This window comes from Dromiciops gliroides, chromosome 4 (genome assembly GCF_019393635.1).
Source record: "Dromiciops gliroides isolate mDroGli1 chromosome 4, mDroGli1.pri, whole genome shotgun sequence".
NCBI classification, from domain to species: domain Eukaryota; kingdom Metazoa; phylum Chordata; class Mammalia; order Microbiotheria; family Microbiotheriidae; genus Dromiciops; species Dromiciops gliroides.
In genome coordinates, this window is record NC_057864.1 from 399888546 (window position 1) to 399916180 (window position 27635).

Here is a 27635-nt window from a genome sequence, read left to right on the forward strand (position 1 = left end):
TGTGAAGCAGTCTCTGAGGTGAAGTTTTGATTATACTGAATTTTTATAGTGATAAAATAAATTTATGGTTAATCCTATTGCCCTTCCCCCACTCAGAATTACTAGTAACTTTGTTATGGAAAGACAATGCTTTCATTTAAGTTTTTATAAAAGTAGCTCATACTTGTTTGGGCAGTCCTTGAGTCTGAAGATTCTGCTTGGCTTTTAATGCTGTTAGCCTTATTTTGATCATTTTTGTAATATTATACCACCTTTTTAAAAACAGGTTTTTAGGCGCTTTCAATTTAGCAGATATTGGCTTTGCTTTCAGATCCAACATAAGGACTCAATCAGTTCTGTAGGTACTTTTAAATTAAATTTTTATTAAAGACATTTCCCACAGGCACAAAATTGCTATTACACAAAATGACAAAAGTATACACTGATGTACCAATAGTACAGAAAAATGAGAAGTCGGGGTTTGTGCCTCCAACGCCAGTAATTTCCAAAGGACTTGGGAGGCACCATGAGGTATGCACACAGCACAAAGGGGCGGACATTGTAAACATCGTGGTATTATTGTGCTCTATGTCCAGTTGAGACATGCTGGCATCTGTCATTTCTGTCTATCTCCATGTGGTAGAAAGAAACACAGACCTTCAGCCCTCCTTTTGGGTGTAACTGGGAGGCTGCCAATCTGCTCGAGTGTCAAAAACAGACAGGGACTATGATACTCTACCTTTCCCTCTGACTCCCACCCAGGATACCTAAGGATGGAGAACTTGAGCTCTGCCTCGACATAAGGTATATGTGCAGTGAAGCAGGTGCTTGGTGGTTTCTTAAGGGAAGAGAGATGGGTCAAGGTCTCTAATAATAAACAGCAGCTTTCTGTCTCACTGGAGCATATTTTCAAAAGTAGAACCTATAGCACCGGGCAACTGCCTAGCATGCCCCTACACATGATCATGATTATGGCTACCCTCAGAATCATTTAAACAACCACGTTAAAATGTGGTCAGGAACCTTGGGTGATTAACTTAGAGGAGAAAAAGTAAAATTAGTCTTTTCCAGAGGTTGCATTGAAAACAAGCCATTAATGAAATTAAGCTATTAATAACATGGCTGTTTTCTGAAATGATTCAAATCTATTTGCATCATTTATGTACCTCATTTTTTAAAAGCCGATGGCAGCTAGACACTGTCATTTCACCTTCACAAGGTACAACTCTTGGCCTCAAAGAGCTATTGTGATGCTCAAAATAAAACAGTGCATTTAAAATATGTTGCAGATTTTAAAGTGCTACATAGCATCTGATATGTTTATTGATATCAACATTCAGTATGCCTATCTAGGGAAGGTGATTTGCCTGAAAACTTATAGTAAGTTCAAAGCAAAGCTGGACATCTTTCCCAGACCTTATTCTCAATAAGAGGAATACCTACTGCATTAAGATTTCCAGTAACAGTTGCATACCATTCTTTCAAGTTAATTAAAAGTACTTTTTGAAATCACATGTTTTAGTTGTGGGTTATTAGTCAACAAGATAAAAAGGAAATATTCCATACTAAAACATCCCACTGTCACAAGAGCTATGGGCCAGAAAAACCTATAGGTTTACTTTGTGAGCTCTAGTCTTAATTCTTTCCCAAACAACTGGGTAACTAAATATGCTGAACTTTCAACCATCTGTCACATATGATGCAACAATATGCCTTTCAATCCACCTTCAGATAGCCTAATTTCTACTTTGATAAACAGTAAGATCAACAATCACGGTTTCTTACATATATATCCTCCACCCTTTAAAAAGAATTTCCTATTTTGTGAAAGGAAATGTCTGCCAAATCCAAACTAGGTATCATACAATAATCACTGAGTAGTTTTAAGTGTTGCTCAAGTATGATTTGGGGTTTTTTTAAAATATAGGTTTATTTGATACATAAACACTGGATTAATCAACAACCTTCACTCCTTATCTGAGAATGTTAATAGCAGAACAGTACATTATTTAGAAGGTTAGCCTAAGCTGATGCACAAGAAAATTATTTCTCCTTAGCAACAGAAGCATACAATACATTTGTATCTGTGATACCAGTTCTGTCACTCAGATGTGAAAAAGCCACCTTTGAAATGCAGCCAGCCTAAATGAAGTTTATTGGTTGTCAAAAGTCTACTGTATTTGTGAGACCCAGACTAAAATCAATATCTAATCTATTTTGGTCCTCAGTGGTAGTTGTTCCCCATTTCAAGTATTCACCAAGTGGCAGATTTTTCTGGTTAAGAAGTGCATGATAGCACTTAATCCCTTGCCAAGTCCATTAAAGTTTCTTCTAGTGGGAATCAGAGGGCCTGTCACAGCAGAAATGAGAAACAGTTCAGTTCCCTTTCAGATGCCACCAACTAAAAGTGTGGACTATAAACTGATGCACAGAAAAATGTCCTTAATGGAAGAGAGTCTAGCTACTCAGTCTTTACTGTCACCTATGCTTGTGCTTTACCTTTTATATACTTCTGAGTAGCATCCTGCTGTCTTCAATATAATCCAGACTGCCCTGGTGTCTTATCTACTGGGTCTTGTCAGTTTCACAGATCTCAAAAAATGCCCAGCATCATGTCCACATAACAGAAGAGAAGAATAAAGACCTGTTAGTTTTCAAGGTCCTTGGCTAATGTTTCACGAATGAACTGTAAGGTACGTTGGTACAAGAAGGTGTCCTTCTTCTTTGGCTTGCAAATATTCAGATGATTAACTGCTACTGGAATTAGATCTCCAATGCCCAAATCTGAGGAAAAGCAGGACAATGAAAATACTTTCAACTTTAGGGGAATAGGCTAACTTAAGAATTACCATATTGAAAGAATTCTAGGGGCAGCTAGGTGGCGCAGTGGATAGAGAACCGGCCCTGGAGTCAGGAGTACCTGAGTTCAAATCCGGCCTCAGACACTTAATACTTACTAGCTGTGTGACCCTGGGCAAGTCACTTAACCTCAATTACCTTACTTAAAAAAAAAACAAAAAAACACACACACACACGAAAGAATTCTAGGCTTCCAAATGTTAGATCTAGATCAGTACCTGGAACTAGGTAGTGAATGATAGAGTTGCCCTTGGTTCTGTCTCATAGCCAGGTTTAGGACCCTGGATTCTGAATCTGAGACTTCTTGTCTTGGTATATAGGCTTTCCTTTTACTGGCATGCTCTGAATGGTATCCTCCTCTCCTCAGTGTCCACATACCTCTGTCTCCTTATGTTGACTCAGATCAGAAAAATGACTCACTGGTTATTTTCCCTTTTTCTTTGGCAGGGCAATGAGGGTTAAGGACTTGGCCAAGGTCACACAGCTACTAAGTGTCAAGTGTCTGAAGCCAGATTTGAATTCAGGTCCTCATGAATCCAGGGCCAGAGCTTTATCCACTGCACCACCTAGCTGGTCCCCACTGGTTATTTTCTAAGATTTTCCCCAAGAGAATTTGGTTTGGAAGATTATGGGGGGAGAGAAGGAGAAATAGATGGAGCTTGCCATGTTTCCTACTACTGTGCCATCTTGGTTCCATGAATTATTTTTTTCCTTAATATCCCTCATACTGCACTTCTAGCAACGTAATTAGTAACTAGTGGTAGCTCAAAAGCCACTATCTTTGCAGTCTTCATGACTTGAATTAAATTAAATGCTTCTCTGGAGTATTTATAATTTAATTTAAGCAGGGTTTCTCAAACTTTTCACTTGACTCATTCCTTGTTCTCCCCTCTACCACACACACAAAATCTTTTGAATGTTTCTTGGGTTTGGAGGAAGAGCTTCTTGATGGTTGTTTCAAGTCCACTTTTGGTGAAGTGGTAGAATAAGAAAATAATTTAATACAGGGAAGGAGAAGTGCTACCTTGACAAGAGGGAAAAGGAATATAAATGATAGCAGAACTGAAAGAAATAAAAATATGGGAACAGATAGCAGGAAAAGGTGATATGGACACCAACCACCTTAGTTTCTATATTTCAAGTTCAAGAAAAAAGGCTTTAACTCTTATTTCTAAGATGTGCAGCTTTCTTGAATCTTCCTCATATCCCTTTTAAACAGAAAGACATCAAATGTAGGTTTAATAACTGTAGTCCCATTATGAATAACATGAAGCCTTTTACTCTCCTAGCATCTCTTTTTATATAGATGCATGCTTGTCTCCCCAGCTAAAACAGAACCTCTTCAAAGGCTGGGACTTTGTATCCCCAGCACATAAACAGTAACTCAAGAAATCTGTTAGATTGTAAAAGAATACATACCTGCTGATTCTACTGGCACCACATGTAACTTAATCATGCTACCTATGGAGGTCGGTAGTGTTTCTACAAAATTCAACACCTGGAAATTCTTGTCCTTAGCGAATGTCAGGAAGTCATCGTGGAGTTCTTTAAGTGCAGGACAATCTGTAGAAACATTCAAGATAAAAATAGAACATTATGCTCAATCTCACACTCAAAAAAGACCACTTACCTTATAAAATTTAGCTGGCAGTATATATATGATGTATGCTTGGAAAATTAATAGCAGGGGGCAGCTAGGTGGCACAGTGGATAGAGCACCAGCCCTGGATTCAGGAGGACCTGAGTTCAAATCCAGACTAGCTGTGTGACCCTGGGCAAGTCACTTAACCCCAACTGCCTCACCAAAAAAAAAATAAATAAATAATAAAATCAATAGCAATTATATAAATACAAAACACAGAAAACAGGACATACACATAGAATATACTGATATTTTTAAAAAGATACCATTAGCCTTAAAAAAAAGAAGAGGGCAACTAGGTGGTACAGTGGATAGAGCGCTGGCCCAGGAGTCAGGAGTACCTGAGTTCAAATCCAGCCTCAGACACTTAACACTTACTAGCTGTGTGACCCTGGGCAAGTCACTTAACCCCAATTGCTTCACCAAAAAGAAAAAAGAAAAAGAAATAATAGCTATTCCCCAATTAATAAATGGTCAAAGGATATAAACAGGCAGTTTTCAGAAGAAGAAATCAAAGCTATCAATAGTTATGTGGGAAAAAATGCTCTAAATGACTTTTTTTTTTTTTGGTGAGGCAGTTGGGGTTAAGTGACTTGCCCAGGGTCACACAGCTAGTAAGTGTTAAGTGTCTGAATCTGGATTTGAACTCGGGTCCTCCTGAATCCAAGGCCAGTGCTCTATCCACTGCACCACCTAGCTGCCCCTTCTAAATGACTTTTGATCGGAGAAATGAAAATTAAAATAATGTAAGGTATACAACCTCATATCTATCTAATTGTCTAACATGACCGAAAAGGAAAATGACAAATGCTGGAGGAGATGTGGAAAAATAGGAACACTAATGCATGGAATTGTGAACTGGTCCAACCATTCTGGAGAATAATTTGGAATTATAAACAAATGGCTATTATCCTTTGACCCAGCATTGCCACTACTAGGTCTTTATCTCAAAGAGATAAAAGAAAAAGGTTAAGGACCTATATGTACAAAAATATAGCAGTTCTTTTTGTGAAGACAAAGAATTGGAAAGTGAAGAACTGAAAAGGATGCCATCAATTAGGGAATCATTCAAGTTGTGGTATATAATTATGACGAAATACTATTGTGCTGTAAGAAGTGACCAGCAGGATAGTTCCAGAAAAAACCTGTATGAACTTACTGTCATAAGGAGGGGCATGAATTGAGGGAATGTAGGACTTGGAGAAGAAATTCTAATTACAGGCAAAATCAAAACAGAAATAGATCTTTTCGGAGGAATACAGAGGGAGAGTATCAGAATACCAGTAAGAGACCCTATCAGAGAAATACAGAAAGGCAGTACCAGAATAATGGTAACCAAGGTCCCTCTCAGAGGAGGGCACAGGAATGATGGGGTCTTGGGGAGGAATGGAACATAGATAATGAAAGCCATATATTCCCAGATCCAGATTTTTTGAATGCCCTTGTACCAGTCCATTCACCTCCCCACATGTCACCCTAAAAGTGGGGGAGACTTATTACGATTGTCTGCTAGACACAGGAGCTTCTAAATCAGTATTAGTAAGCAAACCAGACCCTGGGTATAGACCTGTAGGATTTCTGAATGTAGTAGGAATCTCAGGAAAGAGCCAGAGTGGCAAAATTGAACCCTCACATGGTATCTATGGGGCCCTTAACAGTGGAACATTCATTCTTACTCATGCCTGATGCTCCTGTAAATTTATTAGGTCGTGATCTCTTTTGCAAGCTTAGAGCAACCATATCTTGTGCTCCAGATGGGGCTGTCTCCCTACAATTGCCAGAGGATACTGTTCATTTATTACCAATTTTACTTACAGAAGCTCAAGGAACAGTAGGGGAGGTATCCAAAATTCCCTCTGACATTCCTGAGTCTTTATGGGCCTCATCCCCTAACGAGGTAGGGCTCCTTAAGTCTGCCATGCCTGTTACCTTTAAAGTTAAGGGGGGACCACCCCCCTCCATTCCACAGTATCCATTGTCTAGGGAAGCAAGAGAAGGGATCACCCCTATAATTGAGGCTTTGAAAAGCCAGGGTATTATTATTCCATGTCATCACTCTCCATGCAATACTCCCATTTTGCCAGTTAAAAAACCCAAGGCCACCTTTGAGGGGGAGAGCCGCGTTAAGCACGTGCTGTTACGGTGAGCCGGGCCGAGTTCAACCTCCGTCAGCGTCTCTGTGTGTGCAGCACAAGTCAGCGGACAAGGAGAGCCGAAAAGACCTCATTTCCGTTCTCTCCTTGCCTTTTAAGCTTGCACCCCGGAAGTGGAGTGCCTAGCAGATGGAGGTGGAGTGCGTGGCCATTCATCAGTCTCCTCCCCAAAGGGTGGTCCTTCAAAAACTGGTGTATTTCCTTTAACGCTGACTGTTAAAAACTTGTTACCACATGATGCAGAGTGAAGTAAGCAGAAGACCATTGTACACAGTAACATCAATACTGCAATGATGAGCCACTGTGAAAGACTAAGCTACTTTGATCAATACAATGATCCAAGACAGTTCTGAAGGACTCATAATGAAAAATGCTTCCACCTCCAAAGAGAACCAAGAAACTCTGAGTGCAAGCTGAAATATAATTTTTTCACTTTATTTTTCTCACTTTTTTTGGCATCATGGTTAATATGGAAATGCTTTGCATGATTTCACATGCATAACTGATATCATATTGGTTGCCTTCTCAATGGGTGGGACAGTGCTAAAGGAAGAATTTGGAACATAATTTTTTAAAAAAAAATATTAAAAATAAACAAATTTCTAAAAAGTAAAAAGCATGGGGCAGCTAGGTGGAGCAGTGGTTAGAGCACTGGCCCTGGGTTCAGGAGGACCTGAGTTCAAATCCAACCTCAGACACTTGACACTTACTAGCTGTGTGACCCTGGGCAAGTCACTTAACCCCAACTGCCTCACCAAAAATAAACCCCCCAAAAGCCCTGAAACTCTAAGTTCAATGACTTCTAAGTAAAAAAATTAAATATGTATCCATTAAGTTATTCAAATCACTAGTGATGACTATCTCAGATCACAGCCCCATTCAACTCCTTATGGTGACCCTGTGGGTGCCATTATATCCCCTCTATCTTTTCTGTAACAGAAAAGGGCTCTGGAAGCCCAGGCTGTATCTCCACTGCAATAACTTCCATTATACCTTAATGATGGTCTAATTCCACTTTGCTTTCTAGGCTCTGATTATAACAGGCCTAGCAAATAAGAGTATCTAGCACAAGTGGTATCCCTTGCAACTATTGTATCACAGAAACTATATTAGGAAAACTTGGTTCCATTTTAAATAGTGTGCTTTCCTACCAACAGATAAAGAAAAAGATTCATGTCATAATGAACATTTTTTTGTCCTTTCTATTAATAATGGACTACAGTGCTATAGGAAATACTGAGAATTTTTTTCAAATCAATTATAATTCATAAGCACTGATGCATACAAAATAAATACTTGGTTCTAAGGTCTGTGGAACCTACATCTTTACCCTAATTTTTCTAAAACTTGAGTCTGACCAAATTGCCTCCCTACTCAGTAAATTCCAATGGTTTTGTATCACCTTTAGGCATAAATATGAATGCCTCTTCTTTTGGGTAGTTATAATCTGGGATCTTTCTGCCTTTCTTTGTCATAATATTCCTAGGCATTACTCCCCTTCCCAGCCTCTACAATGTAACCATACTGCCCTAATTACTGTTTTTTGTCCTTCATTCTCAAAGAGAACTATGACATTGGGGTGATATGACTTGCAGTGAATTGGATTTAAATGAGGGAGAGCTGTGCAAAGTCACCAACCTCACTCTCTCCTCCAGAGCCACCTGGGTCCAATGGCTAGATATAGATACACACACACACACACACACACACACACACACACACAGATATCTACCTGTATATCCATATATCAGGATGACTGGAGATGGCCCCGGATGTTTAAGGCAATTGGGGTTAAGTGACTTGCCCAGGGTCACACAGCTAATAAGTGTCTAATGACATATTTGAACTCTAGTTCTCCCAACTTCAGGCCTATGCTATATTCATTGTGCCACCTAGCTGTCCCAACCTTTAAATTGTAAAGTCCCTGAGAACAGGGACGGTTTTACTTTTATCTTTGTATTCCCAGAACTTAGCAAATTGCCTGGTATACAAGTAAGCATTTAATAAAAGCTTATTATTAATTCACTGAGGAGAGAGTTGGTTGATAGTGTAGGGAGTCCAACAGTAGTCTACCAGAACTCCAAATAGGTTAAGTCCACAGACCAAAGGGTTAGAGAGTGGGATGGAGGGAAGAACTGTATAGCAATCATACTTTTTCCTGGATCAGACTACTTTGTGAGCACTGAAAACTTGCAGGTCCTCAGCCTGAACTGTCCCTGAGATTCTGGAAGAACAAAACACTCAATAACCCAAGAAAGAAAAAGTAGGAACCTAGAAGACACACATTCAGCCCATTTCCTTCAAAAGGATCCAGACCCTAGTCTTAATATAAAGTCCAAAGTAACAAAGTAGGCTGGAAGAGTGAACAAACAAAAAATGGAATTCAGTATAAACAGCTAGTTATGGGGACAGGGAAGCTAAACTCTCAAAATACAATCCCCAAAAAGAATGACTCCAAAACATCTATAAGTCACACTTCAAAAAAATATGCAGTTTGTACAGAAGTTCAATAAGAGTTGTTGTTTTTTATAAGTGAAAAATGAAAGTGGTAGAGGAAAAACTGAAAAAAGAATCATAGTTTAGAAAGAAATAATTGTAAAGGGAATTAACAGCTTGGAATAAGAAGTACAAAATGTTACCCAAGTAACATACTAACTCAAAATTAAAATGAACCAAATAAAAGATAACCAAATGTATTACTCCATTAAGACAAGAAAAGTCAAAAGACTCATAGAAAAACCTGGAAAATATTCAAGGAAAGATTTAAGAATCACTGAACTACCTGAAAGCCTCATATTTCAAGAAATATAAAACTGCCCAGATCTCTTAAAACCAGACAAAAAAATATAAAGAATCCACCAGTTAGCTCCTGAAAGAAACCCCAAAATGAAACCTCCTGGGAATATCATAACCAAAATGTAGAGCTTCTCAATCAAAGAAAAAAAATACTGCAAGCAACCAGAAAGAAACAATTCATGTAGCAAGAAATCACTATTGGGATCAAATAGGACTTAGCAGCCACTGCTATAAAGAAACAGGGAGCTGAGAATGCAGTATTCCAGAAAGCAAAAGATATGGGTGTACAGCCAAAAATAACTTACCCCCAAAAAACTGAGTATAGTTTTATAGGGTAAAAAAAAAGAACCTTTAATGAAATAGAGGACTTCTAAACATTCCTGATGAAAAGACCAAAACTACATAGAAACTTTGAAGTAGGGTAGCCATGTGACTCAGTGGATAAAGCACTGAGACAAGTCAGGAAGATCTGAGTTCAAATTCAACCTCAGATACTGACTAGCAATGTGACTCTGGGCAAATTACTTAACCTGTTTGTCTCAGTTTCTTCATCGGTAAAATGAGGATAATAATAGCACCTATCTCCCAGGATTGTTGTGAGGATTAAATGAAAAAATAATTGTAAAGCATTTAGCATAGTGACTGGCATACAGTAAGTTCGATAGAAATATTAATTATTATTATTAGGTGCAAACACAGGAATAAAAAAAACCCTATACAGATAAGTGAATAATCATAAGGGACTAAACAAAGATAAATTATTTTCATTCTTACATGGGGAGATGATAGATGTATCATCTAAACCCTATCACCACAGAGGGAGTCTACTTAGAAAGAGGACATGGGAGTTGTTATGTTTTGATGATACTGAAGAATAGAAAGGTAGAGGAGAAAAAGGAAGAGGAGCAATGGAGAAAATTATCTTACACAATTGAAGTGCACAGTATAAGTCTTGGGAAAATTGCCAGCTAAGGTTGTTGTAAGCACTAAAATATAATGAATATTACTGATATTGTAACATGTTAGATACTGATATAATAAATGTTAAAATATCAAAATCCAGTTTATGAATGTTAGAAATTGGGATTCTCTAAACTCATAGAAGTCTAATACACAGGTACTCTAAAAAAGTGGCTAAGGCATGTCACTTTAATTTTTCCCTTCTAATTTTCTAATTGTGCTTAGGATATTAAAATTGTTATTCCCTGAACAAACAGTAGCTTGATATGTAATAAATAACAAGGGAAAACCTTACTAAAACTAAGATTTTGTCACAAATAAAGTACTATATTCATACACAAGTAAACAAGAATTAACTAGACAGGCACAGATACATAGATAAGAAGCACTATTAACAAAAAAAAAAAAACAACCCGGTACTCTATAATTTTACAAAAGACCTTCAATGTAGGTGAAGCTGCATTGTTATAATTTTCTAACATATTTTCTTTAACTTGAAAAAGGCAATAAATAATCAACTCCTAGAAAGTCACCAGGGGCTAGGAGCTATATGGTTTATATAAAATGAGATAACCTGAAGGAGTTATACTTTAAACTCAATTTTTTGCTCATTTATTGAAAACCATGTTTTTTCTGTTAACTTCTCTGATATAACTTGTTAATTTGACAAAGTAATCAAATCTTTGTTGTCAGGAAGTAACAAGATAAACATTACCCTTGCTGAGTTCTTTGACCTCAACAGAAGGAAACAGCAGATATCTGATGTTAACAGAATATTCAGCCAGACGGGACCCATGATGAGGTACACTATAAAAAATCATTCCTCGGGTATTGTTTATTAGGGAATTAAGCTCTGGTTTCTTGGAAGCATCCACCAGCATCTTTTTGACAAGAAGGCCTAAGAAACACAAAAGAAAATGCATGTTAAGCAAGTAGACAAATAGGCTAAATGTACTGTGTTCCTTTTGAGGCAGCAATCTAAATCTAGAAAAATAATCAAAGTACCCAAGTGAACTACTAATTGTACTTCAACATTTCCTGTATCTGTCACTTTTATTCCTGCTTGAAGAAAAAGCCTAGTTTTGCTTTTCTGCTTTGCATCCATGTCATTTACAACAGTGCCTGCTGGCATACAATAGGAGCTTAATAAATGGTGAGTAAATGGACTATGGCAAGAGCCTCATTCTAAGTGCTCTCTCTCTTACTCTCTCCCACTACTAAACCATCCTCATACCATTGGCAGGTGAATCTTTCTTATGTATGAATATTATCAGGTCATACGTCTGCTCAAAAACCTTCATTGGTTACTTAATTAAAATTCAAACATTTTTCTTTGGGATTGTAGAGCCCAGATGAGAACAATAATTTCTACCTCCTGGGTTTGTTGTCAGGATCAAGCGGGATCATGTTTGTAAAGTGTTCAGCACAGTGCCAGGCACATAGCTGGCACTATGATGTTCAAGGCCCTCCTTTTTTTTGATCATACAAAGGATATCTTTACTGTCTCTTTCCCTCACTAAAGCTAGTCTCTTGACCCTGTCTTCTCAACCTTCTACCGTCTCCTTCTTGCATGCATTTTTAATCTCTAGCTCTCCATTCATTCTTTCCCATCTGCTTACAAATATATGCTTGGCTCTCTCTAATAAAAAAAAAAAGAGGCTTCCCTTGGCTCTTAGACTTCAACCAGCTATGATCCCATCTTTCTCCTTCCTTTATTATAAAATTTCTGGAAAAAGCTGTCAACATCTGGTACTTGCTCACTACTCACTTCTTCCTTAAACCCTGGCCAACCAGCATATCAGAAATACAAAATTTTCATTGAGAGGCAGCCTGGAGAGAGTAGGTAGAAGCTGGTATTGAAGAGAGTAGGTAGAAGCCGGTATTGAAGAGAGTAGGTAGAAGCTGGCACTGAAGACTGGAAGACCTGGGTTCAAGTATCACCTCTAATATATACTACCTTATCACCCTTAATAAAGCTATTTAATCTTTCTGTGTTCTAGCTATGTCTATAAAGCTACAAAGAAAGCACCAACCTACACTGGTAGAGAGAAATTTCCTTACCTGGGAATTCCCTAGACCAATGAAATCATACATCGTGTCCTAAACCATCTTCCTTGACCACACCCCTCTACAATAAACACTATTGATCCCCGATTTCTCCTGGTTATTTCAGGTTTTTCACTGACACCATAATTTCTTCCTGACTCCTTAAGATAAGTAATCCTCAAGGTATTTTCCTTGATATCTTATCTCTAAGCACTCATCCTTGCTAAATATTCTCAATGATTCAATTACTACTACTATGCAGATAACTCCCAAATTTTTGTTCCCAGTACTGACCTCTTTTCTAAGTTAAATATCCATGTCTCCAACTGCCTACAGAACATTTCTACCTGAATCTCCCACCAGCAACTAAAACTTATGTCCAGCACTGAGCTTCTTCTCTTTTCCCTAACCTGTTTTTTTTTTAAGTGAGGCAACTGGGGTTAAGTGACTTGCCCAGGGTCACACAGCTAGTAAATGTTAAGTGTCTGAGACCAGATTTGAACTCAGGTACTCCTGACTCCAGGGCCGGTGCTCTGTGCCACCTAGCTGCCCCTCTTTTCTTTCTTTAATAATAAACTTTTTTCACCAAAAAACAAAAACAAAAAAATAATAAACTTTTTAATTTATAGTTGTGGGTTCCAATTTTTATTCCTCTTTCCCTCCCTCCCCTTCCCCTCCCTGAGGCAGCAAACAATCAGATATAGGTTATTCATTTATGATTATGTAAAACATTACCATATTTGTAATTTTGTACAAGCAAACTTGATTAAAAGGAAAAAAAATGAAAGAAAGTGAAAAATAGCAATGCTTCAGTCTGTTCCATCAATATCAGTTCTTTCTTTGGAGGTGGATAGTATGTTTCATCAATAGTCCTTTGGGATTGTCTTGAATCACTGTACTGTTGAGAATAGTCAAGTCATTCACAGTTCTTCATTAAACAATATTGTTGTCTACGTGAACAATGTTCTCTTGCCTAACCTGTTCTTCTAACATTTCTTAGTGGCTCTACCATTTCCCCAGTTTCCTTTTTTAACTTTGGGATAACTGTCTCTTTTCTTTGCTTCTCATATAAAATTCATTAATATCCACCCTACTGTGGACCCATTAGGGCTTTCCATTTCCATTTTCTCCATACTCTAATCCAGTCTTTAAAAATGCTGTTATACTAATATTCCTTATGCATTCCTTTTCATCAGTCCTCTAGTGAAAAGTATTTGGGTAAGACATTCCAAAGGACTCATGATAGAAAATGCTCTCCACATCCAGGAAAAAAAAAATAACTGTGGAATCTGAATGTAGATTGAACCATACTATTTCTACTTTTTTGGGCTTTTCCCCTCTCTTTTTTGAGGTTTTTCCCTTTTGTTCTGATTCTTATTTCACAACATGGCTAATACAGAAATATGTTTAAGGTGATTGTACATATGTAACCTATCTCAGATTGCTTTCTGACTTGGGGAAGGGGGAGGGAAGGGAAGGAGGGAGAAAAATTTGGAACTCAAAATCTCATTAAAAAAGTGTTGAAAACTACTTTGCCTGTAACTGGAAAATAATACAATTATGATTTTTAAAAAAGAAATGGACTCCCTGAAAATTAGATTAGATCAAATGGGAATCAATGATTCTATGTAAAAACAATATATATTAATTAAATTAAAACCAAAAAGAAAAGAAAAGAAAGAAATAAAAGTATTTGGGTAGTTCACTAATAGCTAACAGGTTAAAATTAAAATTATTTTGACTAGAATTTAAAGCCCTCAAATTATCACCCTGCCTTCTATACCTTATCTCCCATAAGTACTCTCCTCAAATTCTATGCTCCAACCAAACTGAATTACTCTGTCCTTGAATATATTTTGTACTTTCATGACCCTATCCCTATGCCTGGACTGTCCTATCTATTCTTTAAAGTCTAACTTCAATGCTTACTCTTTGTGAAGCCTTTTATGATTTCAGAAACATCATTCACCCTCAGAACTCATCTAGTACGTTTAATTGCAGCTCTCCAGTACCCTTATGTCTAGAATATTGTCTATTCTAGTTATTTGTGCCTTGTTCTCACATAGGACTATACCATAAAATTTTATATCTCCCTCAGTATGCTGGGTTTATCTATAGTATAATCTTAAGTATTTGAAGAAATTAATTGACCTAGAACTATAGAAGCTCTCAGAAGAATAGAACTATGGTTGTGGAGTTTATTCTCTCTTTCTCACTCACTGTGTCCACTCCTGAAAGCTAAAACACCATAATGGAGACATATGAGAAATATGTAGTGTTTGGGGGAACTACTTGGGGAAGGAGTTAAGAAGAATGCAAATGGGAAAGAGGAGAAGAGAGACCCTCCCTACTTATAGTCTAACTGCTGTCCCTTACATACATATTTTATCTCCCCTATTATATTATGACATCCTAAGGGAAAGAACTCTTCCACTTACTCTTTCCATGCCTAGCACCTAGCACATTGCCCTCCACAGAGTAGTTGTTTAATAAAAGTAATCCTTAACAGGGGCAGCTAGGTGGCGCAGTGGATAGAGCACTGGCCCTGGAGTCAGGAGGACCTGAGTTCAAATCCGGCCTCAGACACTTGACACTTACTAGCTGTGTGACCCTGGGCAAGTCACTTAACCCCAATTGCCTCACTAAAAAAACAAAACAAACAAACAAACAAAATCACACTTAAAAGTAATCCTTAACAGAAGGAGAGTTACACTCTAATTATTTTCACAAAACCTCTGATGATTCACCAAAGAGATGTTTCCAGGAAAAACAATTCAGCTCCCCTTTATATTGGTAGTTATTAGACCTTCCCTCCCATAACAAAGTACATTAAACAGCACAGAAGGGCAGTAATAGTAATTTAAAAGTTTCTATATAAGAACAGCGCATTAAGACAAACATATTCAAGACCCTCCACACTGTAGCTACTTTACTTTGCAACCTTCTCTGCACTCCTTCATACAACAAACATATGAGAAAAATTCAAGTTCTTGACTATTCACCTTGTCCTTCATCCACCTAGAACCAAACTTTCACTGACAATGTCCCCTATGCCTGGAATGGAATCCCAATGTTAACTGTTGAAATTCTTCCCATCCTTCAAAGTCTAGTTCAAATCCTGTCATCATCCTTTCCGTGAAGTTTTCCCTGATTCTATTAGTTCCCTGCTTAAATCTCTCATATCACTTTATATACAAATTTCTATTAAAATTATTTATGTGTTTTCTCCCTTACTAGACTGTAAGCTTGTTGAAGATTAGTATTCTGTTTCATGTTATCTTTACAAAACTAGCATCCAGCATAATGCCTTTCGTATAATATGGGCTTAATAAATATTAGATCTAAAGTGAAAATGGATTAAAGGAACAGAGACAGCAGTTTGTCAAAATCAGTAGTATAAGAAAAATGATGAAATCTGCAGAATTGGAAGTACACTGTTATTTGACGTAGTTCTTGAAATACTAGCAACAATAATCAGACAAAAGAAAGAAATTAAAGGCATAAAAATAGTTAAAAAGAAATCATACAACCCCTTATCTTCTGAGGTATACTTAGAAACCCTAACGAATCAGCAAAGATACAAAGCAAGACAAATAATACATTCGGCAAAGTTGCAGTCTACAAAAGAAATCCTCAAAAATTAACATCATTTTAATATAATAAATAACAAATCTCAAAAAGCAATAACAAGGAAATCTCATTCCAAATAACTACAATATGCATAAACTATGTAGGGACAGTTCTACCAAAGCACACAAAAGAATTGTATAGATTTAATTATAAAATGCTCCATAAAGAAACAAAGGACAACCTAGATAGCTGAAAGAATAATCAGGGCTCATGGCTAGGCTGTGCTAATATAATAAAAAAAAAATACCAAAGTTAATTCATGTGTTTAATGCAATACTGACCAAATTAACAGAAGGATGTTTTATGGAACTTGATAAAATAATAACAAAATTCATTCAGAAAACCAAAAGATGTAGAACAGTGGTGCTAAGCTCAAATGGAAACTATATTATAAAGTAGTAGTAGTCATGAAAACCATCTGGAAATGGTTGAAAAACACAGAGAGATCAATGGAACAGACCAGATAAGGGAGAATCAGAAACAATGGAACTCAATAACTCAGTGTTTTATAAAATGGAAAATATAAATTACCTAGAGAAAAATTCCTTATTTGATTAAAAAACTGCATGAAAAACTGAAAAGCAGTCTGGAAGAAATTAGGTTTAAGACTATCATCTTACACCATATTCCATAATTCTAAATGGCTATGCAACCTTAATATTTAAGCTCATACTATAACAATGTTAGAAAAAATGTACATCATATACCTCTCACAGCTTCATAGCTTACTCATGTAAGATATATTTTTAGCCAAACAAGAGAGAGAGGAAATTATAAGGGATAAAATAGATAACTTTAATTACATGAAATGGAAAAGCTGCTTCACTGACAAAATTAATGGACCTAACAAAAAAAGGTAAAGCAAGTGAATGGGGAAAAAAAATCTTTGTATCAAATTTCTCTAATAAGGATTTGGTATCCAAGATATGTAAACAATGAATAAATACTTATAAAGACTAATAGCCATTCCCTAGGAGATAAGTAGTCAAAGGATAAGAATGGTTCCCAAAAGAAGAACTACAAAGTACTCACAACTACCTCATCTACAAATAACAAATAAGAGAAATGCAAATAAAACAACTCTGAGGTTTCATCTCATACCCTGAAAAATAATCAAAATGACAAAAAATGTTAAGAGTCAAGGTTTGGGGGCAGCTAGGTGGTGCAGTGGATAGAGCACCAGCCCTGGATTCAGGAGTACCTGAGTTCAAATCCGGCCTCAGACACTTTAACACTTACTAGCTGTGTGACCCTGGGCAAGTCACTTAACCCCAATTGCCTCACCAAAAAAAAAAAAAAAAAGAGTCAAGGTTTGAAGGGTTGTGGAATGATAAGAGGACTAATATATTATTGATGAAATTGTGAAATGGTTACATCCATTTTGGAAAGCAATCTTAAATTATGCAAATAAAGTGACTAAAATATCCATAACTAGGGCAGCTAGGTGGCACAGTGGATAGAGCACCAGCCCTGGAATCAGGAGGACCCGAGTTCAAATCCGGCCTCAGACACTTGACACTTACTATCTGTGTGACCTGGGACAAGTCACTTAACCCCAACTGCCTCACCAAAAAAAAAAAAAATCAATAACTTTGAACTACAGACCCCATTACTGGTCCAAAAAAGATCAATAAGAAGAAAGTTTCCAAATACACCAAAACATTTATAGCAGCACATTTTGTGATAGCAAAAAATTAGAAACACAGTATTTACCCATTGATTAGGAAATGACCAAATTATGGTACATGAATATAATGGAGAATATTTTGCTATAAGAAATTATGTATGTGATATAAATACAGAGAAACAAGCAAAGATATGCATGAATGCAATAGAATGAGATAAGCAGAGCCAAGAAAACTATATACACAATAATATGATGGAAAGAACAACCATACTAACAAAATTATACAGCTTAAGCATGACTTAAATGAAGAGACATGAGAAGATACCCCCTCTTTTTTGGCTTTTAAAAAATACTAGTCAGTCAATAAACATTTATTAAGGTCTTCTATATGCCAGACACTTTGCTAAGTGCTGGGGATACAAAAAAAAGTAAAAGCCCATCCCTGCCCTCAAAGAGTTTACAATCCACAGGAGACAACAAGCAGACAAGCACATACAAACAAGCAAAAATGGGATAAATTGGAAACAACAAAGGGGAAAGGCAACTAAAAATAAGGCTTCCTGTAAAAGATGAGATTTTTAGTTAAGGAAGCCAGGGAAACCAACAGTAGGCTGAGATGAGGAAGGAAAGTATTATAGGCATGAGAAATTGAGTATGACAGAAAATGAGTATTGGAGCCGAGAAATGGAACATCTTATTCATGAAACAGCTAGGAGGCCGGTATACTGAAATGTAGAACATGATTTAATGAGTAAAGCTGTAAGAAGACTGGAAAGGTAGGAGCGGGCTTGCCTATGAAGGACTTCGAATGCCAAATACAGCATTTTGTATTTGAACCTGAAAGCAACAGAGTGCCTCTAGAGTTTATTGAATAGGGGAAGAGGGGTGACATGACTGGATTTGCCACTTGGGAAAAACATTTTAGTGGCTGAATGGAGAATGGACTGGAGTAGGGAAAGACGTGAGGTGGGAAGACCCACTATCAGGCTACCTAAATCGTTCAGGCATAAGGTGATGAAGGCCTGCACCAGAGTAATGGCAGTGTCAGAGACAAGAAAGAGGTGTATCTGAGAATCTTGCAAAGGTGAAATTGACAGACTCTGGCAACAGACTGGATGTGGGTGCAGGAGGGGGGGTCAGGCAGTGAGAGAGAGTGAGGAATCTAGGATGACTACTAGGTTACAAGACTTAGGAACTGGGAAGATGGCATTGCCCTCTACAATACTAAAGAAATTTGAGGGGGTGGTGGGGAAAAAGATAATGAGTTCAGTTTTGGACATATTGAGTTTAAGATGTCTACCGGGGGCAGCTTGGTGGCACAGTGGATAGAGCACCAGCTCTGGATTCAGGAGGACTTGAGTTCAAATCCGGCCTCAGACACTTAACACTTACTAGCTGTGTGACCCTGGGCAAGTCACTTAACCCCAACTGCCTCACACACACCCCCAAAAAATAAAGTATGTGTTTTGCAAAGCATCATGATTCAGTCAACCAACTGATGCCAGTAAAATGAAAACAACTTTATCAAGCCACTCACAGACATTTATTATTGTTTTTATTTTTATTGTTAATTGTTGTTTCTATCACAAGATCTGTCAGACTGGCTTTCACATGTCAATAAAGACAACAACAAATTTACAAGTCTGATCAAGAAGAATGCCAGTAAGCACTTGGTTTTAAAGGTCCAGGTTATTTATTTGTAATTTTAAGTAAAGGAAACCAAAAAAATGGCTCAAAAAAAGAAAGGAAAAAAGAAATAGAAGTATACGTACCTCCCATGCTATGTGACACCCAGATCATTGGTCTATCTCCAACACCAGCAGCTCTGAGCTTCCTAAGAAGTTCATGACTTCTGTAAGCAATAGACTTCCTGAACAATATGAATATAGGTGTGAGAATGTGCAAAAAAGACTAGATTTTTCAAAGACACTTTATTAATTGGATATATGCTATAAATTTCTTTTTGGCATTCTTTGATTGTTCACTCACTATGGGTCCCCAGTATCTGCAGACTTCTTTGTCTCCCTATGCTTAGCTGGCCTGGACAAATGACTTGCTATTCCTTTTTCTGGACTTCCCTATCAGAATTCAGTCTGGTGCAATTTTCTACATCTATTTGGAATTTTGTTGAGGCTCAGAGCTCAGCTGTATTGCTTCCTACTTAGTACTCTGTCACTTAGTTCCATTCTCAGTCCCTTCAAATATTTGAAGACATCTAGATAAGTATCTTTCCTATCTCTTCCTTCCCCAGGTCACACATCCTTAGTTTCTTCTACTATTATTTACGTGATGTGGTTTTGATCCTTGCTATTCTAGTCATTCTCCTCTGAAGCATTCTAGCTTGTCATTGTTCCTCCCAAAATGGGGCACCTAGGACTTACTGTAAGTTACACATCTAATAACTTAACTTCTAACAGGAAAAGGAGATTGCATTACAACAAAATCCTAATATATCAAACAAAAATATCCATGTCAAAAGCTTGACATGAGAACATATTAAACTTTAAACAATTTTACTATTTTCATATATCTAATGATCAATGAAAGGAAGGTGAGATCAAAATTTTCCCATCTCAAGCACTTAATCACCCCACTGAGGTCAGTATGTCTTGATTTCCCTTATTCTCCCTCCTCAATTTACATAATTTTCTTCTATTACCTTTCCACAGGGCACTTTGCTCTCCAGTCACTAAGGTTGGTGTCATACTCCACAGATATAATTCGAAGAGCAGGACAATCTCTTGCTAACCATGTCTACACAAAACGAGTAAAACAAAAAGAGAACACATGAATTTTTACTACGTTAGTTCAGACACATAAAAATTCACAACCAGTGGCCTCTTACTATATTTAACAGCTAATTAAAGTATGAAGAATAGATTATAGATGAAAGTTAATGTGACAAAAAGTCCATTTCTGATATTAATCACTTTTCCTTAATGTTCTTCAAACACACTTCATCTCTCAGCTCCAGGTATTTTCACTGGCTGTCCTTTACACTTAGAATGGTCTCCCTCTTCAGGCTTCCCAAGTTTCCTTCAGTTCCCAGCTAAAGTCTTACCTTCTGCAAGAAGCCTTTCCTAATTCCTCTTCATTCTAGTGCCTTCCATCTGTTGATTATTTCCTAGTTATCTCGCCTTTCTTTTGTACCCCTGGTGTTTATCACAGTGCCTGGCACACAGAAGGTGTTTAATAAATGTTTATTGACTGACTTCTCAGTCAACAAACTAATGAAAACCAAAGTTTTATTAATATTTTTACATACAAAGCCCATTCATATTGAAAAAAGTTTGATGCTTTTCTACAAAAAGAATATTATTTTCTGATTCCAGATGAAATTTTTAGACGATTACTATTTGCTTTAGTTTTCTAAAAAGCTTGTCAGGCATTGTTTTGTTCTATCCTCAGTTTCCTGAGTTCCTGCCTCCTCTGGTACATATGGGCTCAGCGTGCTGGCAGACTTCAGCGTGGCTCTTAAGACTGCCCCTGTGGGGTATTGCTCTGGTCTTCTATCACCTCCTAAAGGTTAGGACCATTGCTCATCAAATCCCTGCTACAATTGTTTGTCTGGCTTTCCTGGTGACACCTCTTTTCTAGTGTTGTGGTTTCTGGCTATCACTTTGTGCCATCCTGAGCTGAATGAATAAGCTTACTAATTCTTCCTTTTTCATTTCTTCATCATTTTGCAATGTACTGTCCTTTTTAGAGCATTGCTAGAAGGTATTTCAGAGCAACAGGCTTCTCTGCACTCTTCCATGCTACCAGCTTAAATAGAATTCCAAAGAACTACTTTTTGGTGTATGTGATAAACTTGATGAATTTAAATGGATGAATGTGATTCTATAAGCCTTGTGATTAAAGTATGATAGTAGCATACCAGAGATGATATTTACAGATACAGTACTGAAACAGTGTGATTTGGGGCATGTTCTAATATCTCCATGCCTCAGTGTCCTGGTAAACAAAGTATAAACAACACTATTGCTATGTAAAAAGGATCCTGTGAGATAAATATAATGATGTGACAGTTCTCTTGATTTTAGATACTACAGAAACTTCTATTTCAAGCACTCACAAATTTAATATTGTGATAATGAATTGTTGCAATATATAACCATAAATGAACACTAATGATTATTATCTAATTATATTACCAATGAAATAGTTTTCATTTATATTAGTAGTGTTTCACTTCTATAAAAGGCCTAAATTTTTTTCTCCTTTTTACTTTCCACAAACCAGAGTAGTCTAATGTGAGACATATATGATACATGTTAATAAGTATGCAAGAAATGAATGTTAATGGCACAAACATGACAATTATTAGGATGTACAGTTGCTGATGAAAAACATTTACAGTGTCCTTTACTATTTCATTTCAATAAACATTTATTAAATGTCTAATAAGTTCAAGGTACTGGGGATACAATTTCCTGCCACCAAGGAGCTTACATTCTATTGGAAAGAATGGAAATATGTATGCACAGATAAATAAACATAAAATATATACCAAACTATTTCAAGAAGGAGAGATCAATAACAAGTGGGTGAGTTGGAGGTGATCAGGGGAGGCTTTTTGTAGAAGAAGGTACCTGAGCTGTATTTTGAAGGAAGCTAGAGATTTTATAAGGCAGAGGTGAGAAGGGAATACATTACAAGTATGTGGAAACACCTTTGGAAAAGCATGAAAAAAGAATGTTGTGTACAAGGAAGCCTATTTGACTGAAATATAGAATATATAAAGGGGAATAAAACTAAAAATGAAGGCAAAAAATGAAGGGTTTTTTTAAATGTCGGCCTGAGAATTCTGAGTTTTATCCAAAGCTGATATGAAATTGAAGGTTTGGTTTGGCTTTGTAAGGGCACGATACAATCAGATTTATACTTTGGTAATATCAATTAGGCAACTGTTTGAGGACTAGATTTGAAGGGAAAAGAACTAGAAGCATGGAGACAAATTGAGAAGCAATTGCAATGACGAGGAACTAAATTAGGTTGTGTGATTGGAGAGAAGGGGACAGATGTGAGACATTATGAAGATAAAATTGCTAATAGATTAGGTGAGGGGCAGCTGGGTGGTGCAGTGGATAGAGCACCAGCCCTGGAGTCAGGAGGACCTGAGTTCAAATCTGGCCTCAGACACTTAACACTTACTAGCTGTGTGACCCTGGGCAAGTCACTTAACCCCAATTGCCTCACCAAAAAAAAAAAAAAAAAAAGATTAGGGGAAAAGGGGGAGGGAAAAAAGTAAGAGTCAAGGAAGATAATCCACAAACCAAAGTTTCCAACAGGGAAATAAGGAAGTCTAGATGAGAATGCTGAAGTTTGGAAGAAAATATAAATTCTGTTTTGGACATATTGAGAAGTTTTAGATGTCTATAGGATAACAAGAACTGGAGTTCAAGAGAAAGATTTGGGCTTAATATACAGATTTGGGAATCATCACCAAAGATGTGATGATTCAATCCATGGATATTGATAAGATCACCAAGGAAGAGAAAGTGAAGAGAAAAGAGGACTCAGGACAAATACAGCATTCTTTTGACTATACCACAACTTTACTGGTTATCATATTCTCTCCGCAGTGTTCCCTCAATACAATAACCTCCCAAGAATTAGTCTGTTTTCCTTACCTTGGGCCAACACTGTGTATAGCATTCTTCATCTGAGGCCTTTTCAATTTCAAGCTTATCACAGTCCTGTTGACGCCAGGTTTTGAAGGCTGCTCCCATAAGGCCATGAATAAAAAGGACATCTGCTTTAATGGGCTGACTAATAGGAGAAAAAGTTAAAAAAGAAGCAGAATATGTACATTATTGCACCAGTGAGAATCTCTAAAGTCCTTTATTTTCCTGGTGATGTCTCAATTCTATCTGAAACACAGTGAAACCTGTTTAGTACATATTTCATACACACACGCGCACACACACACACACACACACAAATGTGTGTATGTGTATTGTGTGTGTGTGTGTGTGTGTGTGTTCACTTACTCATCTACTTCTTCATTTGCTTGCCTGCTTATTTATTTATTTATTTTCAGGGAAGGTTGTCCTAAGTTGACCTAGAATACACACAGAACGCATACCAAAAGGTGAGTGATGGCTAGGATACAAATCTAACCCTTCAGAACAGCCAAATCAAACATCCTAAAGAATGGGGTAACAGCTAACACAAATAGATTACTGTCATATCTTAAACCAGGAGTTATATATTTCAAAAAACTAGTAAGAGAATATGAAAAAATAGCAAAATATGTTGTCATTCCATAGTCTTTATATGTGAAAGGGAACAGACAAAACCTTGCAAATCATATTTATCCAGAGTAGAAATTAATCTATATCAGAAATAAAGGAAGATTTAAAACAAATTTATTTCTATATACTTCCTGAGGGAAGGCAAACTAAGGAGAAATTATTGCTGATATTTTAGTGGCAAAGTTTACACATATAAAACATTGTTAAATTACTTTTGTTGGGGCAGCTAGGTGGCGCAGTTGATAGAGCACCGGCCCTGGAGTCAGGAGTACCTGAGTTCAAATCCGGCCTCAGACACTTAACACTTACTAGCTGTGTGACCTTAGGCAAGTCACTTGACCCCAATTGCCTCACTAAAAAAAAAAAATTACTTTTGTTTACAAAGTGAAATTTTTTAAATCGTTAAGATTTCTTATTGAAAAGCTGTCTCCATTGCTTCCTGGGTATCCATACATATTTATGAATCACTGATTAAAAAACAAAACAAAACAAAAAACTTGCCCCAAATTTAACCAGATGGTAAAATCTCAATGGCCCTTTCTATACTCACTGTCATAACAATGATACATCTGATGGTGGTGATCAATAACTTAAAAAACTAGTACAAGTTATTGTATTCAAATTGTATAAAAACTCTTGTCACTGTTGAATTTCTTTTATATTATTACAATTTCCTCCAGGTCCTAGTTTCCTGGGTTCATTTTGACTGGATAAATATGTAGCAATCTAGTGATCAGATTTCTGTCAACCACAAAAATCTCAAATAGTCATGAAGCCAGAAAACAGTGCCTTGAGGCAGTAAGAAAATAGCTGTCACAAAGTCCATTCTCTTGGGTTTGTAGAAGTACAACCAGCAGAGCATAACTTAATAATCTTTATAAAATTAAAATTGCTTATTAAGTAAGTTTTGACCATCTTTTCTTTCTTGGAACTTTTCTGTACTTCTTATATTGTACTTATTTTATAACAACCTGATAGAACAGAAAACAAATCATAAGTGGTGAGGAGTAGAGGTTGCCACGTATTCTGAGACCAGTAACAGTGAAGGAAAATACAAGAGAAACTCCAATTAAAAAAATATGGACAACCCAGGGTTTATATAGCATAGAAGCAAACTGCCCCACATGTGCCTTGATCACTTGTGAGGTATCACTGTACTACAGTGGTAGAATGATAACTGATGTTCATCATGATGATACCGAATTATCAGAAAAAATTAAATTATATCTTATCTACTCTTGTTCACCAAGTCAAGGATTTGTTGTTGTTCAGTTTCAGTTGTGTCTGACTCTTCATAATCCCATTTGGTGTTTTCTTGGCAAAGATACTAGAGTGGTTTGCCATTTCCTTCTCCAGCTCACTTAGCAGATGAGGAAACTGAGGCAAACAGGGTTACTTGACTTGCCCAGGGTCACACAACTAGTAAGTTTGAGGCTAGACTTGAACTCAGGTCTTCCTGACTCCAGGCCTAGCATTCTATCCACCATGCCACCTAGCTGTCCTGTTAAGGATTTATGTAATATATTTCAGAATAAAACTTTTCCATCAAAAATAGTTAGAAGAAAAACATTTCAGCAATGGGAGGGGGAATTTCAGCTATCTATAAAATTGCCTCAACCAAATCATCTCATCCTCCAATGAAGTCAAATAAAGCATCATTTTAGTTAAATAAGTGTTGGCTTTCCAATCACTCTCTTCAAACCATTGAGCCAATCATTGTAGAAGTAGTGACCCCCCCAAAAATTTTATTTAATAAAATATTATATAACCAGCATTATAGGGGAAGCAATGAAATAGAAGACCCTGCCCCCCAAGGCTAGCATAATCTATAGGGGGGAAAGCTGATATACATGAGATTATAAGAGAAAATGTGAAAAAATCAAGTACAAAACTATAAGGAACTGACAACAGAAACTTTACGAATGGAGACTGAAATGAGCTGAAGTAGACAGAAATGAATTCATAGATAATGGAATTGAACTTAGTTTTGAAGAATGAGTAGAATGACTTACACAAAAGGGAAGAGAAAAGGGCAGTGGGAACAAAATGAGCAAAAGCAGATGGGGGAATGAATGTAGAATGCATAACTGTAAGAAGACAGATATGACTGGAGTAAATTGTTCATGCTGGGGAGAAATGAGAAATAAGGTTAGAACTGCAGGGTGGGGGGGCAGTTAGGTGGCGCAGTGGATAAAGCACTGGCCCTGGATTCAGGAAGATCTGAGTTCAAATCCAGCCTCAGACACTTGACATTTACTAGCTGTGTGACCCTAGGCAAGTCACTTAACCCTCATTGCCCTGCAGCCAAAAAAAAAACAAAAAACAACAAAAAAAACCTACTGGGTGGGGCAAGATTATGAAAGGTCTAGAAAATGGGAAAGTAGGGCCTTCACATCATAGGAAACCGTGAGCCTGCTGAAGGTTCTTGAGTAGAGAGGTAAAATTAGTATTTTAAGAAATTCCTACTGATTCAGGTTTTCTTCCTAAACTTAATGGTATTTAACTAATGAAAGGAAGATTAAAAATCTCAGTCCTACACATTTTATATGCCCCAAGAAAAACAAGTTATTCTATTCCATTCTGCTTTCTTACCTAGTGCGATACTGTGGATGTAGCACATACACTCCATCCTGGTACTTTTCTTGCACAGTTTCCCTGTCCAGATTAGCCAGGGTTCTAGCAGCATGTGAAGCCTGAATGACATGTGGGGATTTCGCTGCTTCAGCCAGTATGGAAACCCAGCCTAGTATAAAAAAAAAATCTCTTCAATTATTATATAACCAAGTCTCATATTTGTTGAGAATTAAGCTAGGAAGAGACTTTAAATTGAAGGATAATGAAAGCAAACCATAAATATCCCTCTCTCCTGAGAAAAGGTTTTTCTGAATTGATGAAACCAGTTTATTCTAATTTTCTAAGATCCAATGAGTCTAGAGACACCTATGACAGTGGTTGGTTAATGCTAAATGTTTCCAAACAAGTTGCAAATCTATAAATCATTTTTCACTATTCACTAGTACACCCTTGACAAAAAATTCCTCTTCAAAAATCAGCTTATGAATAGATAAAAGTATAAAAACTGAGAGCCCTTTAAAAAAATTCTAGCTAGCATAGCTAAAGCAACATTCCACAAGTTAATTACTGTCTAAACAGAGAAGTACAGTATTTATTAATTCTAAATGGTATGGCTTTAATTTTATGGAGTGTTCTCTTATATTACTTTTTCAGGACATGGAAAACAGGAGCAAAGAATTAGCCCTTTATTATTTTACAGAGTTCTTTCAAAAGTACATATCTACTTTATCTTTTACAACGGAGACATCCTTAGTATGTTTTCATTTCTCACGTATAGAAACTAGACTTTAATGTTTACTGAGAAATAATATTATACTCATCATATTATGGCCCTTCCTTTTCCAATAAATATTCCTATTTCAAAAGCATGTTAACTATTACTATACATTTTTAATGTCTTGACCTTGATGCCACCTGAATATTCTAAAATGTCAAAAACCTAATTTAGAAACCGATCATAAATGGTTTTTTCAAAGCCTTCAATTATGTATTCCTGTCTTATGTGGGTGCCTCTGAATATAGGACCCAGTTTTAAAAGCCTAAAATGAGATATCATTTCATATAAGAAAATTTTACCTTCTTCCTTGGTTTACTAAGACTTATATAGAATA

The 27635-nt window shown here is 36.8% G+C and overlaps 1 protein-coding gene across 4 annotated transcripts in view; it reads right to left on the reverse strand.

Annotated features, from left to right (window-relative positions):
* Window positions 1-319: 319 nt before the first annotated feature.
* SERAC1 (serine active site containing 1) overlaps window positions 320-27635 on the reverse strand; it is a 79231-nt gene continuing 51915 nt past the window's right edge. For 3 of the 4 annotated variants that reach the window (XM_043962833.1, XM_043962832.1, XM_043962831.1), the window contains 7 exons: window positions 26542-26692; window positions 23326-23464; window positions 20352-20446; window positions 19465-19562; window positions 11105-11287; window positions 4258-4401; window positions 320-2763 (listed from right to left, as the gene is read on the reverse strand). In XM_043962833.1, coding sequence (XP_043818768.1) covers window positions 2627-2763; window positions 4258-4401; window positions 11105-11287; window positions 19465-19562; window positions 20352-20446; window positions 23326-23464; window positions 26542-26692 — 947 coding nt within the window. In that variant the 3' untranslated portion in view covers window positions 320-2626. The remainder of the gene's footprint in view (window positions 2764-4257; window positions 4402-11104; window positions 11288-19464; window positions 19563-20351; window positions 20447-23325; window positions 23465-26541; window positions 26693-27635) is intronic. The other variant, XM_043962830.1, reaches the window with a different exon arrangement.